The sequence below is a fragment of the Catharus ustulatus genome, chromosome 3 (assembly GCF_009819885.2).
Source record: "Catharus ustulatus isolate bCatUst1 chromosome 3, bCatUst1.pri.v2, whole genome shotgun sequence".
NCBI lineage: Eukaryota > Metazoa > Chordata > Aves > Passeriformes > Turdidae > Catharus > Catharus ustulatus.
The window spans coordinates 103,354,356-103,376,602 of NC_046223.1; the positions used below are offsets into that span (position 1 = coordinate 103,354,356).

Genomic DNA, 22,247 nt, shown 5'->3' on the forward strand with positions numbered 1-22,247 from the left:
TTCAGAGCTTTTAAATGAAAATCAGGAAAACAAATAAAGCAAACTACACTGGGTATACACCAGAAGAAACTTTGTTTTGAGGTAGTCATCAAAAAAGTTTGATTAAGATTCCCTGACAGATCACAGATTACTGTTTTAATTCCTTGCCCCTTCTTATACATTATGTTGGGCTAAATGCCCCTTCTCCCCTCTACCATAAGGCCATCAGGAAGAATGTGAGCTAACCAGGTTGTTATTCCAGATTATACAGCAGGAAGTTGGACATCAACTTACGCAACATTCAAATTCAGTTATGAAAAGGAGCAAAATAAAGGGTTTTTTTTCCATCACAAATTCAGTCTAAGCAAACACCTGGAGAACAGAAGTATATAATACATAAAAAAGCAACTTACTGTTAGGTTGTCTCTAAGCAACTGCATGATGAGAGTACTGTCTTTGTATGAGTCTTCGTTCAGTGTATCAAGTTCTGCAATTGCCTCATCAAACGCCTGGAACAATTAAACCATCTTTAGCCTTTCTATCATTAAACAAGCAGAAGCTAAACCTATCAGAAAAGGTAGCTTAAAAAAAAAAAAAGCAACATCAGAAATTAATGACCTGCTCTATTTGAAACTAAACCATAAAAAAGATGTAATAAAAGCTGTCCATGTTGCTGAAAATTTAAATCATGTTGTAAATACAGCCTGCTTGTACCCTTTCAATCCCACTAACGATATGGGCAATGAAACCCGAAACTTTAAATAGGATCATGTCCTTCACAAACTCTAGGAAGTAACAATTCATACAGTTTTAAGCATAAACTCTCTTCTACCTTCCCTGCAGGCATACTGGGAAAAAAAAAGTGACTTACTGTCTTTGCCAGTGTGCAGGCAAGCTCAGGATTGTTGAGAATCTCATAATAAAATACAGAGAAGTTAAGAGCTAGACCCAAGCGAATTGGATGTGTTGGCTGCATCTCCTTCTTGCTGATATCAAATGCCTCCTGATAAGCTCCCTGTGAGTTTTCTATTGTTTCTGTAAAAGAATGACAAAGTGGTTTGGGGTTTGTTTAAATTTTTTTGAAGATATTCCTACCTAAATCACTCCGTTAGTAGGAAACTCTACAGTGCTGCATGTAAACCTGTTCTTCAGAAAACTTACTTAAAATCAAAGTAATGATTTTACACCTATCTTAAGTACAGCTGCCACATTGACAAAATATAGGTAGCAAACTAAGCTACTACAGAGCAGAGGTATTCAAAACAGATAAACACACAGGACTTGGTAAACATAGCCATCCAAGACTACTTCAGTCTTCAGTGGCCTTTGATATATTAGCTGGGGTGGGGGGGGGAAGCATTTGTACATTACTTTTTCTACAGACCTCATACTTCATTCCTTGCACAGGATGGACGTATTCATGTGAGTTACGTGTGCAGAGTAAAGAATGCCCTATTTCTTGAGAAAGTTTGGAAGGCATGTACAGCAAAACTGAAGGTTTGCCTCCAAAAACTGCATGTAGACAGGTCAAGATAAAAGCCCCAATGTTGTGCCCAAAATAACTGGGATAAACACCACAGAGAAAAGAGGTTACCAGGTCAGAGTACTTCAAGAATGCTACCTATGGTTCTATTCCAGATTCATTTCTGATAGACAACCAAAGGGCCAAGAGCTGCCCTAAACATGCTGCAGAATGGAAGGAGACTGCAGGAAAAGAAAGGTCATTGTCAGAGCTAAAAATACAGCTCTGTGAGGGAGCTAGCTAGTACTAGCACTGCTCTAGCAAATGCTGGTAAAAGAGCTTGCTAAGTAAAATCTAGTAAGTACTGAAAAGAATCAAGACAGATTTGGATTTTCCAGTATTTAAACAGTAAAGAGTGCTAAAAGACTATCCATTTGTTGAGAACAGGTGAAAGAAGACAAAAAGCTAGCAAATCTAGGAGACAAATTAGCTTGTAAATACATAATATATTTGAAGCTGAGAAAATAAACAGATGCATTGAGGTGGAACATCAGAAAAGCCTAAAGTCCTGAAATTTTCAAGAAGCTACACAGAAAAGTCTGCATGATGTGATACACGTAAGCTCTAACCTCAGAGCCAAACCCCAGCAAGATCTGCTAACAAGGTCACATGCATCCATCTCTCTTGCACTGTATCCCCTATCAGCATGTGTGGCATTTAACTGCAATCATTTTAGCCAAGAGGAGCTGGTATTTCTGTGCTTGGACCAACTCAGATTTGTAACTATTGCTTTAGACAAAGTATAAATAATATGATCCTTGTGAAAGCCAAAGGCAAGTTTTCTCTGCTACCCTGGACTTGCTGCTCCTCTTTGAATCAGATTAAGGGTTAAGAATTTCTGAATGCAACACATTAATGCAAAGACTTTTACTCCATTCTGCATGTCTTCATCTTTCAACTTGAATGCTCCTACAACAGAGGGAGACTAACAAAGCCTTTACTGAAGCAGGCAACAACCAGCCCCGTCCTCCCACTGTGCACTGCAATCAATTTCAGGGGGCCAACACTGTCAGATCCTGCCATGCCCAACCCCAGGGGACAGCACTGCAGCATCCACATGCTCCAGCAGTCTCTCCTTTGTGTCACAGCATTACTGCACAACTAATTTTAGTTTGCTATGCAGAAACAGATCACTAGCTTATGCCATACCAAGAGTTTTTAACGTGACAACACTATCTGGGCACCTTGCGAAACAGTTTTAACAATTAATTCAATACATCTGCTCAATACAGAGTTAAAATCTTCCCCAGAAGAGGTTCCTGAGGTATTTAAACCACCTGTGCACCTGTTCTAATTCCTAGGAAAGGTCTACAGTCTCAGTATGAAGTGGCAGTTTTCAGGCCTTTCCTGTTGAATCCAAAAGGGCAAACTAAAATTCCAGGAACAGTGTTATTCCCATGAAAATACATTAAAATTCCCATTTTAGAGTACAGCTCATGCTTTTTGGCTAGAGTATCAACCTAGCAATTTTGTGGCTTTATAAACACAGGTGACTATAACGAAGTCTGCTTCATAGTGAAATGATTAAAATTGATACATCAACAGACTCTACCTTGGAGTACAAAATGTTACAGAGATTTCTTTACTCTCCCCAAACAACTTTATTTTAGTAAAGAATTACAAACAAGCAACATTAAATATATGACCATGCCTTCACCTACACTGTTTTCCAGAAGATTTGAATAAACATTATGGAGCAACTCTTCAGGAATTTAGGGTAGATGATAGGAACACCAGCTAAAATTTCCTGGCATACTTAAGGTCTAGTCAGTTGTACTCTCTGTCTGTATGAAACTGGAGATTTCTGACTGAAACACAGCTAACTCATGTGAATTTGGAGTCTGTGCATTTCATTTCCTGGCCCCTCACCCATGGACCAGAAGGTACTTACGTTTTCTGTCATCACCACAGGCAACCTCAGCAAGGTATCGGAAGTAGTCTCCCTTCATCTTCAGGTAGAATACCTTGCTCTCTGGATTAGTTGCATTAGCTATTAAATATTTGTCCAAGAGCTCCTGAAACAACAATAAAACACACATTGGCATATTGCAACCACCACTGCAACAAGTTCCATTTACTTATCTCCCAGAAGTTTGGAAGGACTCAAATGTTTGCTACAAGGCAAAACGGAGTTTTAAGGCATTTTAGACAGATGCACACTTATTTCAAGAAACTGAGTATAGGCACAAAACCAGAGACTGCATTAAGATGTACAGACAACTGGCCAATCAGTCTGCAAGTAACAAGGAAAGGTTTACTGGTGAACAGTTTCAGCACCAAGTTTAGTTTCATGATATGCACTTCTCATTTCAAAACATTGCAAATGAGTAAGCTTTTACAGGAAAAGCAAAACACAATGCAGAAAGTTTGAAAGCGACTTTTTTTTTTGCATCAATTGTGTTTATTAGACTTGTGGTAAAGAATCTCCAGCCTACCTACCACAGACAGTCAAGGGTTCAAACTCATCCAGTCTGCAGCCAAACTCACCAATCGGTACCTGCTCTTCCAAAGCTCTAAAGGAACACCTGGCTCCAGCACTGCAGGGAGGCATCCTTCATTTCCACCTTGCCATTCCCAGAATGGAGAGAGATATATAGTGCTTTTCAGCACACCCTGGGCTGCTGCAAACACCACTCCCCTTGTCCACAGCTCCCCTACCTGATAAGCAGTAGGACAAGGAAAGGTTGAAAGCCTCCAGCAAGAGAAGGCAAGGCTCTCTTCAAGGCTGCTAGTCATCGAAAGGGGAGAAGTACAGGACTTTCCCTAGAGAACAGGGTAAGCAGCAGAGCAGCTTATGGCTTGACCTTGTCCCTGAACTCCAGAGATGTTACCAAACTCATTACTACAACCACCCATTTTCTCCAGAGTCGATGAAAGATGCAAATAAGTTTTGATACACTCAAGGAAAGCCCACAATACCCAGAGAAACTTCACAATAGGAATATAAGTGATAAAGATCTGCATTTACTTATGTGGAAAGTAAACAGGTCATAAAAGGAGCAGAAAGTTTCCACAAAGCCTGCAGCTGGCTAGTTAAGATTTTTGTTACAGGAACATGTACCCAAATTCATGAAGCAGCTACAAAGGAAATATTCAAGGAACTGTTAGCATTCTGCATAAAAATCCTTAGCACTTTAATTGTCCACTAGAGCACTATAATCAAAGCACACTAAGTTTAGACACAAACCTACTCCCTATGCACACCACCATATCATTATTACTTTCTTTAATGATCAATCGAAGCAGAACAATCCAGTTCAAAGTGTTCACTCATTCCAAGACCATTTGAGGTTTTGGTAACTACTTTAAACTGACACTTGCAGTAGGGTAGTTTCAATTGGATTAAAAAAGCGTTTTTGCATCCAAACTGTAAGTGCCCCATGGATATAACACTGCAGTGCCAGACAAGCTCCCTCAGAGATCCCCACCAAGTCAGTAAGGAGAGAGTCATACCTGCCCTTGACACCACTCTAGAGAAAACAGCAGGAAGGTAAGATGATATCAAGCCTGACATACCCTTGCACTAATCAAATCAAAGACAGACATGTTTAGGAGTTTCTGTAAAGATATAAAACCACTGCCAAAGCCTAGACACTGGCTATTTGGCAAAGGCTTAAGTGAGGAATCTGTGTGACACAGTCAAGTACGCAGGGGCTTGAGCAAATGTAACAGTATAGCTCACCGGTGTTATGGCAAAAGCAAAACTTTAGGTCTGTTTCAAAACAAGAGTTTAAAGGTAGTAGGCAGATGAGTAATACAACTGTTACTGTGCATGAATCATTCCATGTTAGAATGAGTTATTCCCACTCCACAGATTTGTGCAAAGAAAAAAAGTTCACATTTTGGTTCCATGTTTTTCTGCTGCTTTTCTCCTATGACAATGCCCATGTCAGCCATAAAAATCCAACACTACACAAATGAATCTCAGAGACAACAAGTCTAACATGTTTGACTTTACAAGAAACTGCTCAGAATGATGAAACATGACACATAATACACCTGTGGTTTAGAAAGGTTCCATAAATCTGTAATGTTTGAAGAGGACCCACCAGCCTCTAAAAGCCATCCTATGGTTGGGATTGCATTAAGCAGCAGAGATGTGATTTACCCATGTGCTCAGATTAACTGTTTCACAGTCTAAAGAGCACTGACCAGACAAGTAGTGAGGATACTATTTGGCATTTTAAACCAGGTATTTCGCAAAACCATATCTTTGAGTCATCTTTCAAATACTGAAATAAAACTTTCAAGATGTCACAACTATATCAACAGGGGAATAATTCGGCATTTTTCCTTTATGCTTTTCAAAACACAGAACTTTACTGTATACTTAGCACACAAAAAGTACTACCCATTTTATTACAGAATTCTATCTTTGGAGGCTGCTCTAGCACTACAGCTGATCTGGCTTGGCTATGGCTGAAAAATACTTAACCCCTGGAATCTAGTGCACACTAAAGAATGTTGGCAGGAAAGCTTTAGCATGGCCAATTTAAGCCAAATCCGAAAGCTACATTCCCTGGAGCATCAGTGCCCATTTTTCCTTCCCTCCAGATGGGGTAGGCCACACACTTCTTCCGGGAATACAGAAGGATTTTGCCATGGTCCCAATACTACCACAAGCAAGCATCACTGTGGCCTGTGTGTCAGTGCATCCTTAAAACGCTGCCTACATTATGCACATCTGATAACCAGTGGCTCTGTCCAAACTTCTGAGAAACTTAGAGGAAAAAGTGATGCTGAGAATGACCTGCAGTTTTTCAGATAGCCAAGAGAGGGTTATTTCCTAGGCACTTCTCAGGTAGAGAAGCTGAGTAGCCCAGCAGTTCCACTCCCAGTGTAATGTTGAAGGCCTCGTAATCCTTACATAACACAAGTAAGGAAGAGACCTGTGCCTTTTCCTTCAGCTAGGGTGGAACATCCTCATTCTGGACTTTACATATTCAGTTTTGGTTTTTTAATAGTCTTAAATGGAACAACATCTCATTTATCAATCATGTAAGTTAGAACAGAATCCAAACAGAATCCAAGCAGTGAAGTTAGTTATTTATCAGGCCAGATGTTAATCTTTCAAATTGATAATGTATTCAGTGTACTTTGTGAGCCATTCACCTCAGGGTATCATCATCACTGCTTGGAAGGCATCTTACCTTCCCTCTCACAGACAAAATGTTGGTGGGGTAGCGAGAGTAGACAGCACAGCAAGCCAAATTATTTACTTTACACATTCTGAGTATGTAATAGCCAGCAACTCACGATTTCCTGCATCTGTTCTCTCATCTTTCCCCATGGGGACTTTTTATCTTTGCAGCAGACAGAAATTAGCCAGGAATCCTTATTTTAAACTTCAGCTGATATTAAGTAAAATAACTACAGGCAGGCAAAGCAATGAAGCAGACCACAGAGACCCTCAAAGTTTTTGTGATTTTGCTAGGGAGAACCAAGAACTGTGAGACGTATGATTCTGGGATGAAGTAAGGCAATACAGTAACCATCCATGCTCACATACAGTGAATGTGCCCATCCCCTTTATGTATTACAATACAGCTGCCACCCTCACTTAAGAACTGCAGCGCTTCCCATCACGTTCTAAACCAAGCCTTGAAAAACCAGCAATGCTATGTGCTCTGCAACACAAAACATGCCTCAGAAACTGCATGAAAGCCACACAATGTCAGAGCTGCTGATCTGCCCAGATGGGGGGTGACTCTCAGAACAGGAGCAGTATGAAGATGCAGGAATCAAAGCTCTATCCTCAGACCAGATCCTTTGTGTCCCACTGCAGTTGCATTACAATAGGTTTGCAGTGTGACAGTCTGTGGCTGGTAGCTGCTGCTTGCCCCACACTGACTTACTATGCTCAAGTGGTGTGCTGGTCCTCCTAGAGAGTGACAAGATTTCCCACTCCACTTCTCCTAAGTGTTGCTCATCCATCTCAATTTATTTCTACCTTCACACTGTGTTAACACTCTTGTCATCCTAATAGCATCATATTCTCATCTATAATATTCTTTTCCCCTCCCCTGGAACAGGTCTGCAGCTGCCTGAAGAAGCCATGGGGAGCAGGTTGGGAGCCTGGCAGCTAGATACTTCTTCTCCCTGAAAGCTGAACGTTTTTTTCTTTCTCTCTCCATTGGCAAACATTCCTCTACATGCCAAATGAAAGTTATATTTCAACTGCCTTTTTGGATCCTTCTCCAATCTACTCTTGTTCTTTCCTAGCTACGTAAGTATCCTCTCAGTCCTTTTTCCCCTCTGTTTAAGTAGGCTCAAGGGTTGAACATGTGGTACTCACTGACCACTGCAATTAACCTGAGCCAGAAATACTAAGTCAGTATACCTGCTCTCATCACTTTCCCATTTCTTCAGTTTTATGAAAAGCAAACCCTGAGAGTGTCAGCCATACCTTTACTTGAAGGTATATTTGACACAGACAAAGCAGCCCCCTGAAGACAGAGCTCCTTAATTATTTGTGGTGTGTGCATCCAGCCAACCTCTCCTTATAATACACTGGCACACCTCCTCTGCAAATCATGTTCAATCCACTCCACATATGCTGTTACCTCTTTTCAGGGCAACACCTCCTTGAAAAAGCTGACATTGAAACAAAGTCCTACCACTCTCTCTCCATCTAAGCCTATTTTAAAAGGCAAGATGATTGAGACATTAAGTTCAACCGCAGTGTACACTAAATACTTTCTATACAGTTTAACTACAGGATAGGTTCAAGTGGCAGAAAAATACCACTGCTATCTGATCTATGCTGTTCTCTCTTCCCACATATGCAGCTATAAAAAAAATCGCAACAGCAGAGATGAATTTGGAAAAAACCACATAACATCTTGAATACCAAACTGACCTTTTTGCTTCCTTCAGCAGTTGTGCCATTTAGAATTGGACTTCAGTAAGAGTAGCAAATACATGAGTGTAAGTCTCCTCATATATTTCAACACCACTAGCAAGTGGATATATTCTTCATACTTAACCACTCAATACCAGAGGATGAACATGAACCAGGTCAGTTCCAGAGATTATCTACTCATCACAACTAGTTTGAGGCCAATTTTCAAAGCATGCTAAAGACACCGTGTGCCTGGGTATCTACAGAAGTTCTCAACGTGGTAAACTCAATTAAAACATTTACGATGTCACCATCACTCAGATGTCAACACCTATGACATGTTTGGCTCACATCACCAGCACCAAGTTATTTAATGTTATGCTATTAAAAGACAGATCTACATTGTCATTTGCATTTCTCACTGAGTACAGCTTATCACTAATTTTTCTCTACTAGAAGGAAAAAAGTAAATGTAAAAGCAACCATCAGAAACAGAAATGCTCTCCAAAAGTTTGTCCCATAAGTTAAGCTGCTGCACAGTATTTAGCAAGGAGGAGTGTGTCAGTGTTCTAAATTAGACAGTTTTCTGTTTATGTTAGACAAAGTTTGATTTTTCAAGTCAGACTGTTTCAGCAATATCCTTGAGCCCATATATCTTACTTCAAGTTGCTTAAAATACCTTATTTCAGCCCCATCTCCATCTTCTGGGAATGTAATTTTAAAGGCTATTTTTAAATGTGAACATTCTAACAGTTTGTGTGAAGTAATTGGTATTTGCAGTTTTTAGTAATTTAAAACAATGTCCTTCACCTGGCTTGAACTCATATGACACAAAAAGCATCCAGAGAAAAAAGAAAATCCTACAATAGTAATTTTTGACAGAAGAACAAACTAATAAATATCAATGCTTATAATATTAAAAAAATATTCCTCTTCACTGCATAATGGAAAAAGTGCAATTATATGGGAAAAAAAAAAGAAAAAAGAAACCAAGTTGAACTTCTGCTCAGCAGCTCTTAGCTGCACAAGTGTTCTTGGACCTGCTGTCATTCCACAGAATGCCAGTTTTCCACAGGTTTTACAGGAACTAGACTAGGTTTTATTGCTGTTCCCTAGATGTTTGTTTTCTGAACTGACACTGAATGTTCTCCATTTTAAGCTTAAAGTGCTTTTGTGTTTTTTGTTTTGCTTTGTTTAATAAGGAATGCAGAAGCCCACTAGGAGAACAAATGTTACCTGGGTAACGGCAAGTAACTGATTACTTAATGTTGTACCACACACTAATTGGCCAATTCCACAGAACCTTGAAGTCACCTGCAAGTAAAGAAACTGTTTAAAAATAAACTTATTTTTAGACAAGGCTCCTCAAAAATAATGCACAGGCACAGAGTGCACGTCAACACTTCTTTTACCCAGTTAACTCACCACCCTGAAACAAGGATTCAACATCAGAGTCCCATCTAGATGAGCAGACTGCATCTCACAGGAACACCATGAATTGTGTGAGGCTACATAAATTCAGCCAGGATTGCAGTACGCAAAATATTTGGAAAAATTATTCAGTCTCAAGTATTGATGGTCCATCCAGACCCAATATGAGAAAGACCTAGAAGTAGCATAGAGAAATGGTTTCCACCTGAACTGCAGTCAAAAAACAAAACTAAAGTTGGTGAGGCAGCTCAGACCAACATGAACACCTACTATAACTTAAATATGAATTTAAACACACCAAATATTCCAAAGTCTCTGACAGCAGAGATGATTGGTGTGGGCTCAAACCTTTCAATAAGGTTCTACTCACAAATGCCTGTTTTAATAGTCTAGCAGAGTGGTATTTAAGACTTCTTGACTATTTCAAGTACAATCAGTCATTCCAAAGTCCACAGTATGACTCACTGAAACCTAGGTGTTTTTTAACGTTCAGCAGTTGTTTTCTTGACAGGAAAGGGAGAGTCCCCTGCTGCAACATCAAGATCACTTTACTTTCAACAGTGTAATTCAACAGAACTGAGTTCTTCATCCTTCAGGATTCAAGCTCTGTGTATCAACTCCTTTTGGGAGAACATTAAGTGATTTTTGTACAGATCCCTCCAGACTATCAGTGTTTCAGTTTATGTATTGGGGAAAATATGTGTGGACCTTTCCAGTAATGGCATGACCTTAAGATGACCTGACAAAGCACTAGTGAAAGCAGAGACAAATATACCTGACATGAAAACCGAGAGGGTGACCTAATTCATCTTTTCCATTTGGTTCCATGTCTTTGTCTATATAATTTTAAAAACTGGCAGCCAATACTTAGGATTGGCCCTGAATAAAGTATCTGGAATCCCACTTAAGTGCAGTGGAAGCCTGAGCCACAGCACGTCTGCCCACACTATTCCCATCTGGGGTTGAGATTAATTTAATCTAGAATTTACACTCAGGTTAGAAAGTTCTTTGGCCCCCAGAGAACTATGTAAGCCAGGAACGAGAAGTGTATGGAAATGCAAGTTCTCCTTTCTATAGATTTTCAGATAAAATGAACAATCCAGTGAAAGTCAGAATTATTTAAGTTTTTATGGAAGAGCCTAAAGTTTTCCAGTTTCTCCCCATCAAATGTAGAAGTAAGTATTTAAAAAAAAAAAGGTCATTTATCTTTTCAAAAATTGTAAATTTTTGATTAATTAATGGCTATACAACACAGCCAAAAGCTTTCAGGAAAAATTCCTTGGTATCTGACATTTATCTCAAATTGATTCTAACGTTCTTCCATGACTGCATTTTACATATTTCTAATTCCGCAAAATACTTCCAAGTACTCCTCTCCTCTAAGAAACACAAATTTTAGACATCAAATTGGTCTCTTCAGAATCCTGGCCATCTGAAAAAAGCTTCTTTCAGCATCCATTTGTGACATTGCATAATATGACAGAATTAAACAAAAAATCTAAACTTTTATTTAAAAATACTTCTATGCTCTGCAGCTACAAAAGCCAAAAGGTAAGATTAAATGACTTCCTGAGGTATATCTAGACTAACAGCACTCAAGAGGAACAACAGCACACAGGAGTTATGTGGTGTTAAGGTGCACTGCCCTTACCCAAAAAACTCATTTTGACTTGCTTTGGTTCTCTCTTTGGGAGCCCTTGACCAGAGGCTTGTGGTCACTGAAACTCAAAATGGTAACACAACAGATGCACTTTCTTCTCATTGTATAATGTAGCTTGGAAGAGCCTTTTGGATCATCCAACTTGATCTCAAAGGAAACCCAGCAATATATTATTTCACTCAGGAGTGTGCCAGTAATTTGTTATTCCCCAAGTGAAACAACCTACAACAATGAAGTCAAACATTAGGTCAGGAAAACTGCAGTAAACATTCCAGATAACCTGGTTACAACACAGAATGGGAGCAGTGACTCTTTGCTAAGGTCCTGCTACCTACTTTTATTAAAAATAATTTCTGTTTACAAGAATTTTACAAAATGTATTCAACTTCAGAACAAACTTCCTGAAGAAGTTTTATCCAGGAATGATATGGCTATCAGTCAGATAAGAGTGTATACAGCTTATTTAGAAAAGTTATTGAAGCAAATGCAAATTCTTCTGTTTTCAGAGCTGAACACAATTCCTACATCAGGCTAGTTCAGTGAATGGATCATATAAATTGAAGGAGAGAATAAAGAGTAATAAAATAAAAAGCCTTTGTCAATATTAGAAACTGGTAAATCAAACCCTTGATTACTTTAACAAATTTAGAGAAAGTTACAAGCAAAATCATAGCTAATTCACGACTTCTAGTTCTTAGATCTTGACATCTGATATTTTGGTGGGTGCAAAGACTACAAGATGTGAAACTCAGCACTCACACTGTTTTGCTGCCTCTCCTAAGTGCCTAGCTCACACAAACCAGGCACTGTTAGATATTCAGATATATAGGATGGATTAGCAAATGACGAGCTTACAAATCAACAGTATGCACAGCTGAAGAGTTCTGATGTTGGTTCCAGCTTCCTGGGATGCAGAAAGGATGAGGAGGAACTTGTAAACACCCCTCCAATAAACTTGGTGGAGCTATACTGACCAAGTGCCATAAATGCAGTGCTCTAGAAGAATAGTTATTACTTACCTGTTTGTGACAAAACTGGCTTCAAGTTTATTTGTAGTAAGAAAGCACAACCACAAGTAACATCAAGGGGCACCTGGACCCTTATTCTCAAAGGCCAAGAGCATAAAGCTAAATATGAAAACATAGATTAATCAAGTCACCTACCAACCTTACAAAGTCAATCCATGCATTTTTACCAGCCCTTACTCTGTTTTCCTCACCACCTTCCTCTGAAAATTGAGCATCCCCCATAACTGAAACCAAAATACCAAGCTGCAGTACATGTACAGAAACTGGTACAATCTACTGTGCTAAACAACCCAAATTTGTGCCAGGATAAAGAAATTAAGTGTAATAACCTTCAAACTCAAGTGTGTTTTCCTTATCAAGTTCTCTCTCTTGCATACAGTCTTCTGTGTTTTTCTTCAAAAAGGCCCCTATCACATTGGTATCCAACGTAGTAGACATGCCTGTGAGAAAACTGTCTAGCAGGTAAGGATGACAGTGATTTACAAACTCTGTTAATACCTTCACTGCATTAGCAGAAAAACAGAATTTGTACTTTTGTTGTCCAGTTTGGTCTGGTGAGTATATCCTACTTTCTCATGGCCAACAAAGCAGCAAATGTCCTCCAAGAAATTTAATAATTCTAGACAGCATTTAGCTGTAGGGGGAGGAGGCAGCAAGCAGTGACTGCATGGGATGGAGGATTCATGGCAATTCCTTGAACTATTTTTAGCTGGACTCGTTAACAGTTCACAGTCTGCTCAAGAACCTTGGTGCATTCTAGGTTTTGTTTCTGCAAGAATCAGTCCCTTCTCAGAAATGATTAAGTTTTCTTTGCACAAGAGCGAGGATTCCATCAGCAGTCTACTGAAGGATGACAGAGAACGTAAGAGAAGGTTTATGAATAAGTCAAGTTCAGTTTCAAGCACATTAAAGTAAAAAAAAAAATTAAAGCATTAAGTTCCACAATTCTTACCACAAACACGTTGATGGTTGCTGTAAGTTGTGCTAAGAACAAAGGAAAAATTATCTCTCTCTCCACAAATTACTTTTCACAAAAAAGATCATTTATTCCAAACTATTCATTCAATTCACATCCACTCCACAATTCTGGACTTGCCAAGAAGTAACATTCCCAACCTGACTTTCATGAAGTAGCCTTTCCTTTTAGTCAGTCACTTGAGAATAGCAGTTGCTTTAACTCATAAAAGGTTAAAAAGTAATACTTGAAACACTGTCCCAACTACGACAGGGACAACTAACTCAAGCCCAAATGTAATATTAAATGGTTAGCGTGCCTGACCTTCAAAATAAAACTGCATCCTACACAGTTCCCTGTGTCAAGACTGTATGTAATACCCTTTTACTGAGTTTCACCTCTACACCACACATTTCTGTACAAACTCTGTTCCCTGACAACAGGAACACACAGACATAGAATTCACAAGACATGAGACTTAGGTAAATTGTTTACATAGCAGCATGAAGCTGATACCTACTGAATCTGACAAATTTCTGTATGTGCAATAAAAAACCCAAAGATTTCGCTTTTCTGTAGGCCAAATGTAGTAGGAGGGAAGAAACAGGGCTATGGTCAAAGACCCCCATCATCAGACATCAGATATTTTACCTGACATGAGGAATCTATTTGCTAGTGTAAAAAAACGCCAACTTCACTTTCAATGGACCTCTGAACTTGTGCTGTTGAAACAAACTGCTCTAAACATTACCTTCTAGCATGAGGATTTTTGTTCTACTCATTTTAAGTGACTAGCTTTAGAATTAGATCTACAAAATGGATAATAATCAGAAGTGGACAGACTTTTTAAGTCGTTTTTATTAGCTTTTATTGTTTCTTAATTATGTGAAGCAGCAGTAGGAGCAACACTGCAACCTTGAGGGGGGAGGGAGGGAGGAAGGAAGGAAAGGGGAGCTGGCAAGAACAACACATCAATACATGCTTTCAACAATTAACAGTGCAATCTCTCAGAAGATCAAAGCATCCTATCAGCCTTTACACAGTAAAAATACAGACAATACACACCTTACAGCTCAAAACTGCAGGCACTGCCACAGGATGGCAAAAAGAATCAACAGTGTAAGTAACCTAACTGTTCCTTCATTTCTAGAAGTTCACAATGCCCTCTCTCACTTCTAGAGAAACAAGCCAACACGGTCCTGATACAATACAAAGTAAAAATGTTTACAGAGGACACTGTGAAAACAGATGTTGGGAAACAACTGAAAAGCCTCAGGTATGTAACTTTTAAATAATATTTAAAAAAAACCATTTCAACGTTTCATCTACAGACACAAGAAATAACCATCAAGACACAGTTGTTTCAAGTCCTAGTAATTTTGTATCTTCATCAAGATTTAAACTGTGAGTAAATAGTCATCAAATCTCATCTCTATTACTCCAAGAAAAGCTCCAACACACCAGGATCTAGAAACTGAACACATGCAAACACATGCAAAAACCCTCAAGCTGCAAGTGGAGAGCGCTTCCAGGCAAGGGCTGCTGTCTTCCCTGCCTTTACATTACTGCTCTCTAAAGAACAAAGGAGCCTGAATGCAACGCAAGTTACAGCCATGCAAAAGGTACAACAGAAAACCCACCACTTTAATCTGCTTCCCCAGAAAAGTTCCAATTCAACTTTTAACTTTTAAAAAAACCTATTGTCACTGAACAGTGGAGTGTGCATATAATTAGGCAGACCTTACACTGTACTTTCCATCTTCAAAGTTTGCAACATCATTTCACTAATTATATGAAAGTTCCTGCTGTGTCCACCCCTTCTACAGTATCTTGTACCGGTCTTGAAATCACTCAAGTCAAGAGGAAGCGACATGAACTTTGTGCTCAGAGTATATGAATCAACATAGTGCAACTTTATCTTGAAAAAAATTAAGTTGCCAACCTGTTTCTTTATTCAAGAAGAGTTTCAAGAACAGTTTTAACTATGAGTCATAAGGGATGATTCAACATTAATTCATTAAGGTAATTAACATTACCAAAGAATTAGTCAATACAGGGAGTTCAGCAAAACCTCCTAGTGTACCTTTCAAATAAAACATTTGTGCAAGTTGTTTGACAGCCATACCACTTCTCCATTAAAGAGTTACTCTCATCTGAAAGATCAGTCATAAAATTAACAGTTAAAAAGCATTCAGATCATGCCTACTTGCAAGATAGGCACTTAAAGAATGACAGCTAAATAATCAGTAAAGGCTTTATTTTTATGTATTATTTATATACAGGTATCTCATTGTAATTCTGAATGCTTGTATTCTAGTTGTGATTAAATTTAAGTTCTTTATCAAACCATGTTCTGAAAAAAATGCCTTACTTAACTGGCTTGGGACATTTTTAATAGGAAAAAAGTAATTACAGATTCCATGTCCCTGACATTTTAATAAAAAAAAAAATTAGCAGTATTTTTAATGCTAGCACAAGTATTTCTAAAATAAGATTTAGAAATATGCCATACCAGTAGTTAAAAAAACTTTTGAAAAAACTGTTAGTAGTATGACTAACAGCAGTCACACTCCACCCAACAACACCCACCCTTGCTAAATCCAAATACTCCAGATGACAAGCAACCTTTCCATACTACTTGCCAGCAGTTGTTACAGTTTAGCTGCCTTCCTAGAATTAAAAAAGCATCTCTGAGATTGATCTGAAGAGATCTGAAAAAGCTACAAGCCGTTACCATAGTACTAGTACAGAAGAAATTATCATTCAAAGGAGGAGCCAAAATCATTGTGTGGCTCAGCTTTAGGAAACCCATCCTTTGTAACGCCTGCTCCTTGTGAATTCCAGCCTCTCACATGCTGACTCATGGATCATAGGAGTGGTAGATTGAGGAGGAAAGGGAGGAAATCAGAAGAGAACAGAACTGCACATGGCCCTCAAAGTAAGAATAAAAAAGGAAGGCTTGCAGTAGATAGCCAACATCTCCTTCTACCAAAGGAAGGCACATCTTTGCAGCAGGTCAGGACAGAACAGGAAAAGCACGCTCAGCTGCAGGTTTTGGTCTTCACTACTTCCTGCAGCCTTTCATGCCGGAAGGGGAGAGTTACCAACAGGCCATTGCTGAGAACAGAGGAATACTAGAGTGCATTAAAAAACTCATCTAGCACAGGAAGAGCCTGCTTTCCCTGCACCAGAGATCTGTGCTAGCACGGCTACCAGAACACCTGCTGGCCACCATCAGATGGGGTGGATAACACCAGCACAGACACTATGTGAAGTGGCTCACTGCCTCTCCCTATGGAACACAGGTTCCTTGTCAAAATGGTACAATCAGTATGAGATTTTGTGCATCACCTTCTCCAAGGCACTAGATCTGGTAAAAGGACAGAGGGAGATTAAGAAGTCTAAGAGTGGGCTTTATATGGAAGTCCCAAGAAGTTACTTCTGAAGTGGGGCACTGAGAAAAGAAGAGTGACACAAATGCTGGCACTTCATCACACAGGGCTCTAGTGAAACTCTGGTCACAGGAAGTAGGAATCCTACAGAAGACCCATCGTTTTCATAAAGGTGAAAGTTTTCACAATTTTTCACAATACACCTGTAACTAGAGAAATAATTTTGTTCTTGTGGAAGGCATGGGCTCTTAAATGTGTTAAGGAATTAGCTCAACTGATTCATACAGCTAATATGAAAATTATTTAAGAAAAAATAACTCACATGGATTTAGAAAGAAAGAACAAACCTAGGTGGCAGCATACAAGGAAGCATGCAGGTATTTCAGCACAATCCAAAGAAGCAATCCCTTGTACATGAGCCAGAACACTTAATCAAGAAAAAAAAAATCAGTAACTTCCAAACCAGTCACCTTTAAATTCACATCTCCTAAACCAATCTAGGATAAATTTACCTCAAAACTGCTTATTTCCTTATAGACTTGCTTCCTCCTGTTCTCAGATTAGCAATACTAGACACCACAAAAAAGGTAACTAAGAGGAGCAAACCAACCACTGAAGATGATCTGCCACAGAATTATTATTGCATTAAGCACATGCAGTTTCTTGCAGATACAATTTCCTGGTCACGTAGAACAGGGTCCAGCAGCCTCCACACTGCTGACACACATCTCTTAAGCTTCCACTACAGTGCATTACAGCTCTCCTATCAAAAACATCTGGAATTCTGCTGCTTCCACAGAAATGTACTTCTGGGCTTTGATGCATGCTTAGGGTGTCATTCTAGTCTTTACACCTTAGTTTTACATTGCCCCATAACTACTGCAAATTCATCTCAAAGCTACCCTGAAAAGTCAGCCTGCATCTAACAAAGCCCATTTGTATGTGTCTCTTTCCCACCTTCAATACAAATGTTTAAGTTTGTAAAGTCAAATTTATATTAAAACATTCCTCAGAATGTCTCTTGAAGACCCCTCAAGAGTATTTTTCTTCATGAGGAAGTAAACAAAATGCACACATAGTTTCAATGTTTTTAGCAAGTTATTAGCTGATCTGAATAAAGGGGTTTTCACATTTTCAGCTTATCTTAGGTTAATTTATTAACCACAGCACAGATGCTAAATTCCCTGTATCTCTGCAACTACCTGGTAAAATACTACATACGGATCCACCCAAAAATGTACCTCACAGACACTCAAAATTGATTATCTCAAATACCTCTACACATGTAAGGCCAATAGCATTGAGCAGTTGATCCTGCTCATCACAGTGACCCACGGAAGGGGTTACAGAAGTTTCCGTACTGACTTCACCTACCCCAGCACAACACTGCATGATATGCCCCAGCCAAGCTCCCAGTGCTTCCCCCAGCACAGCAGCACACTTCACACGCTGCACTTCTTTACCCTAAACAAAATACAAGAAAAAAAAGTCCCCACTTACCAGCACCGTGGTGCAGATGGACCTGAGCTCAGACTCCACCTTCTCCCGATAGTCCTTGATAAGCTGCATCTTCTTGTCACTGGTGTCTGTCTTCTGCTCGATGCTGGAGATGACCCTCCAGGCCGAGCGTCGCCCCCCCACCACGTTCTTGTAGGCCACGGAGAGCAGGTTGCGCTCCTCGTTGGACAGCTCGGCACCTTGCTCCGTTACTGCCTTCATGCAGGTGGCCATGTCATCGTAGCGCTCGGCTTGCTCAGCCAGCTTGGCTTTCTGGATCAACTCGGTCTTATCCATGGTGGCTGGCAGTGGGACAAGAGCAGCGGAGTAGCAGAAACAGAAGAAGCTGGAGATGTCACACTATCAACACGAGAACGCACCTCAAAACCTGACAGAAAGAAGACAGTAACCATGATGCCCGAACAAACATCACCGAACACGATCCTACGACATCCACTGCGACCCAGCTAAAACCCAGAACTATTGTGAGCCTTGCCTTCCTCATCTCCAGTGCTTCTCCTGGAGAGACGGACTGCAACATCCCGCCCTTCCATGCAAGGCTACGGGGACTCGTCCCAAGGGTCCACCCCTCGGGAAACCACGACCTAGAAACCCAGCCGGAGAAGTCACGCTCGGTCGGTGCTATCCAAAGGACGGCAGCCTGCCGCCCAAGCAGTGGAAATAGCTCTTTTTCCTTCAGAAAAAAAGTCATCACCCGTTTTTCCTTCGTGCCCTACGTGAGCATATTAATATGCCCTCGTAACAGAGGCTCGTGGAGGATTCCTGGTCACCACCCAGCCTGGGGCCCTCGCCCAAATCCCTGCCCTCCGTGCGCTACCAGCCCTGCGGGCGAGCTCCAGAGGCAGGCGGGCATGAACGCCGGGACTGGCGGGAAAAAAAAATACATAATAAAAGCAAGACGAGCTCGGCCGCGAAGAACGCGGCAGGGGTTAAACCCCCCCAGGACCCGCCTCCGTGGGGGCGAACGAGGCCGGGGCGGGGGCCCTGGGCGCTTCATCTCCCCGCGGCGGGGCGCGGCGGCCCCGGGCCTCCCGTCTGCCCCGGCGGCCGCCGATCCGACCCTCGGCCCGGCGGGGGCCCCGCGCTGCCGGCGGGGAGCGCGGCGGTTCCCGGTACATGGCAGCGGGTGCGGTCTCGGGCTCAGCGGCCGCGTCTCCTGGGAAGGCGGGGGGCGCGGGGGCGGCCGGCGGAGTCCCCGTGGCGACGGGGCGGGAAGAGGAAGCGGCGGCGGGTGCGAAATGGCGGCGCTGGCTGCACCTCCCGCTCCCCGGGGCCGCCGAGCTCTCCACGCCGCGATCACAAAATGGAGGACGCGGCGGGAAGAGGCAGCGGAGCGGGGCACATCTTGCCGCCGGCTGCGGCCCCGCGCTCACCTGGGTCCGCCGGGCTGTGGGGCCGGGCCGCACCCGGTCGGTGCCGCGCTCGGGGCTGTGGCGGAGAGAAAGAGCCGCTCCCGTCTCGGCCGAGCCAGCGCTGAAGGGCGTTGGCGCGCGCACCGACCCGCTGCGCGGCCCGCGCCCACGCGGCCAATCGCGGCCCGGCCTGCGCGCCCGGCCCCGCCTCCCCGCGCACGGCCGGCCAATCGGAGAGGAGCGCGCCGCCGCGGGGGCGAGCGCGGGCAGGGCGCGAGCTCGGCTGGGCCCGTGGGCTGCGGCTGGGGCCACGGGGTTTCCTCCAATGAGATCCAGGGTGGGGTGACGTCACTGTCGCCATGGTGATGCCGCTACAACCCCCCCCCCCCTTCCCCCCCCGCCCTCTCCTTCGCCGCTCCCCCCTCCCCGCCCGGCACCCGGGATCGGGAACGGGAAGGGGACCGGGGATGGGGGAGGCGGCGGGAGGGGGCCCAGGGCTCCCTGTGGGAGGGCCTGGGAGGGCCTGGCCGAGGCGGTGGCCGTGCCGGCGGCGGGGCGGGAGCGGGGGGGAGGTGAGGCGGTGCCCACGCCCGCACCACGGCCGCTGTTCCGCCCGCGGGCGGCCGCGCCCTCAGGCCGCTACTCCCGCAGCGCCGGCGGGCGGGAGCTCCCGCAGGAGCGAGCGGCGAGCCCGGCCCTGCCCGGCTGGCCCTGCCCGGCTGGCCCCGCGGCGGCTCGGGCGGGGCAGGGCTGGGAGCGCTCCGGAGCGGGCCGAGGTGCGGGTGCTCCCGCCGGGGGCCGGTACGGGCACTGCGGAGCTTCGCATTCCCGGGTTGGTGTTCCCGGAGCCCCACGCGGGTAAAGGCAGCATTTCCCATAAGCAACTATTAGTATAAGTGCTTGTCTTCATCCTCTTGATCTCACCTTAATTCTCTAGAGAGATGTATGTCATGCTGTGACATACAATGGTAGCGTGTTACCCACCCGTGGCTGGATAAAGGTGAAGCACCTATGGCCATTTGTAGGTCCAAAACCGAGTGGATGCATGACTTGGGTGTACTCACGCTGCCTGAGCCTCAGAGGATGTGGTAAAGACACGGTGGGTTTGTGTTGTTGGTCGTGCCGTACAAAATCAGGTCAAATGCATTTGGTGTATCAGGGCTCAGGCGAGGTCAGGTTCTCCAATGTCTGTGCAGTATCAGGTCTGTGCCTGAAGTGATGAGATTTCTCACCTTTGCTTTCAACATCACCAAATATAGTCACGCTGAGGAACTTCAGCATCCAGATGGGATGATGAATTCTCTGAATCAACCTCAGGATGTTACTGTCTCAACTCATAAAGCCCTTGGTCTGTGTTTGGACTAGAAATGGGACTATGTATGTGGAAATTTAAGCTATGCTGTGAACAAGACACTTTTCTTTGTCATTTGAGATTGGGAAACATTGCTTTATTTAAAAAAAAAAAATTAGACCTATTGATAACAAGCTGTTCAAATTTATTGAAACTCAGAAATTGCTGTGGATCTCCCCCAGAAGTTGCCTTTTGGTAATTTGCTACAGTTTTAGGATACCCATTTATTCTTCCTTGTTTGTAAGATATGTTCTCATTTCCATTAGTCCCTAATAATTATCTTCATTTACATGAAGTGAAGACCAAAATTCACCAGTTGTGTAATTAAACCTTATTTATTAACACCATCAACTAACCATTCCACCTATAAGGCACGAGTGAGTATGTTTTATTTAAGGAAGGACAGTTGACCTAATTGAGGCTACTTCCTTCACTGATTCATCTCAGAACAGAGGAGGATATTAAGAATTACCCTCATACCAGTTAGTTCCTGTCTCTCTCCCACCTATTGAGAGGCTGCATTAAGAAATGCAGAACCAAGTTAAGAGTTGGGAAGTGCTGAGCAGGGCAGTTCGTGTGCACAGAGCATTGTGATGGATGCAGGCTGAACTCCATGCGTGATGTATATGTGCTGAGCAGCTGTGTGGCAGGTGTGTCTGGCTTCAAATCTCTGTGCTCCTCACTTTTCAGGCTTGGGTCTTGTGGACTTACATGCCATAAGACTGCCCAACAATACCAGTTTTGATCACATAGCCATGAGCTTATTTTCCCAGAAGAACCCTATTGCTGAGTAGGAATATTGTCCTTTAGGGAGCTTTTCTGAGAGGGGACTTGAAGAATTTGTTGTGTTAAGATGAGAAAAATGAATGTTAAGAGGAGATTTGATGTTATCTCAAAAGAAGAATAAATGGCATGAATGTAGAATTGTAGTTTAAATGGAAGACAAATGTGTGTAAAATGGGCATTAATGAATTTAGACTGTGAATTAGAAGATCTGGAATTTTCAGAGCAATGAGGCCATGAGACAGTTTCCCTGTGCTGAGGGCAGGAAGCCCTTCCACTTAGAAAGCAGAGCCTGATGAGTTTATAAAAGTTTATGTGATGTAGTTGCCTGGGATAACAGGAGAGTAAGCTCCAGAAGCTTTCCAGTTCTGTGTTTCTTTTATTGATTATTCCATATTCTTGTACATGCTCAGTCCATGTATACTTCAATGTACA

At 42.4% G+C, this 22,247-nt stretch overlaps 1 protein-coding gene across 1 annotated transcript in view; it reads right to left on the bottom strand.

Moving 5' to 3' along the window:
* Positions 1–19,858, bottom strand: part of YWHAQ (tyrosine 3-monooxygenase/tryptophan 5-monooxygenase activation protein theta) — a 21,545-nt gene extending 1,687 nt beyond the window's left edge. The window contains exons 1-5 of the mRNA XM_033053932.2: positions 19,700–19,858; positions 18,309–18,693; positions 3,393–3,516; positions 851–1,014; positions 393–488 (exon numbers count right to left, since the gene is read on the bottom strand). Of these exons, the coding sequence (XP_032909823.1) occupies positions 393–488; positions 851–1,014; positions 3,393–3,516; positions 18,309–18,602 (678 nt within the window). The 5' untranslated portion in view covers positions 18,603–18,693; positions 19,700–19,858. The remainder of the gene's footprint in view (positions 1–392; positions 489–850; positions 1,015–3,392; positions 3,517–18,308; positions 18,694–19,699) is intronic.
* Between the last annotated feature and the right edge of the window lie 2,389 nt (positions 19,859–22,247).